The 1,739-nt window shown below is 37.3% G+C and overlaps 1 protein-coding gene across 1 annotated transcript; it reads right to left on the bottom strand.

The window, feature by feature from the left end:
- On the bottom strand, positions 1-1,561 carry Tsp_13954 (exportin-1; the record flags this gene model as incomplete). The annotated part of the gene is made up of 7 exons (XM_003366706.1): positions 1-125; positions 257-496; positions 556-631; positions 723-917; positions 1,001-1,213; positions 1,277-1,381; positions 1,442-1,561. Coding segments are annotated over 7 exons (1,074 nt in total), but the record flags the coding sequence as incomplete, so codon positions are not given.
- Positions 1,562-1,739: the final 178 nt, after the last annotated feature.

Genomic DNA, 1,739 nt, shown 5'->3' with positions numbered 1-1,739 from the left:
GATGATGGCTGTTATTACTCTGTCAAATGTGGAAAAGCTTTTTTTCAGCGATTCGAAATGTATACTCCAAAACGTACTCGAGGTTTGACGTTCACTTGACCAGGTCCGTGTAGGGGTACTTGGATTAAAGCTTTCTTCCAATTCACGGAACATTTTGCCAAGTGTTACAGCAAAAAACTGTCAGACCTAAAAATTACAAGCGCAACAATAAACCCATAATAATGATGATAAAGTTCTCAACATAAAATTCACCAACCAGCAACTTGTGCCATTGTGCTGTCTGTAACAACTGACAACAGATGGCTCAGTATGGTCAAATAGTACTGCTGGTAAAAGCTTTGAGCCATATCTGGACTGACTTTAGTAGAGAAACTATCCAAAAGACGATCCAAAATTTCCAAACCAATTTCAGTAATATTACGGGTGGTATGTTTGAATGCCCAAACAATCGCGTCAACGATCAGAGTGAACTGGGCCGGTGGAATCAACATCAGCGCTGAAAGGAAAATAATTTTTTGCCTAAACAACGTTTTTTCTTCAATTCTTCAATATTACCAGTAAAACAGTTAACAATTATGGAACGAATAAACTGGAAAAAATTAATCCTGTGTTCAGGGAAGTCTTCAAAGTCCTACAAAACGTGGATAATTAGAAGATAAGCTTTAGCCTATTTTTGCAAACGAACGCAAAAATGAAAACATTACGATCACACGACTAACTACCTTATTGATCATCTCAAGAGTACAGCCAAATAATGCATCCAAAATTTTCGGTACATCTTCAGAAACTTTTTCCTTCATCTGCGTGATAAGCACTGTGCAAGCGGACAGCACTTCCGGTTCACGGGCAGAGGGAACGTTGCGCTGGTAATCGAATAAAACAGTGTCAAAAAGTGGAGGAACAAAACTCATGTATATCTGCAACAAACATATACGCTTATTTTATAATTAAAACGTCTATATATATATATATTCATATATTTATATTTATAAATACGTACCGATGGCAGCTCAGGAATTCGAGCAGATTCGCTGATGCTGCTGAGAGTGGATATCCAAGTATTAATCAAACGTAGCACCTCCGTTTTCACAGCGCGCATACATTTGATCAAAGGCTGTTTCAGTACAGATTCGCCATGCAATGTTACTGCGGAATTAATATTTTCCGACGTGACCTTGTAAACATTCAACATATCCAAGTAGATACGACAGAGCTGAAGAAGAAAATATTTCAACTTCAAATAACATAAATTTTTTTTAAAAATAATATAATAAACCTGTGGGAGAAATGGATAACCAATTGACCTGCAGGCGGCGCTGTTCGTTTTCAAAATGTTCACCAGGTTTTTGACAACTTCAATGTCTTTCAAAATTTCCACATTCTAAATTAAAAAAAGAAATATTAAAAATAAATTTTAATTTTAACCAGAAGCAATACGAACCGTTGTCGCTTTGAGAATAACATCATCCCATGTGTGATTCGGCAGAGACATCAAACGTTCGATCAAATTGTCCCGGACAATTTGTACAGGTTGCGCGCTGATGGTATAACCGACCGCTTCATAAAACACTGTACCTGAGCCGGAGACAATTCACAAATGATTGTGTTCAAGAGGCCAAATTTCCTCAAAAACGGGCTCCCTTTTCTCCAGCTTGAATCTACAACAAAAAAAAAGCTGGGCTAAGATTTTCAACAATTAAACCCCCCTAAGCATAATTTTTTCCTGTAACTGCCGAAAC

This window comes from Trichinella spiralis, assembly GCF_000181795.1.
Source record: "Trichinella spiralis strain ISS 195 chromosome Unknown Scfld5553, whole genome shotgun sequence".
Classification (NCBI taxonomy): domain Eukaryota; kingdom Metazoa; phylum Nematoda; class Enoplea; order Trichinellida; family Trichinellidae; genus Trichinella; species Trichinella spiralis.
This window is presented reverse-complemented; position numbering and strand designations above follow the sequence as displayed.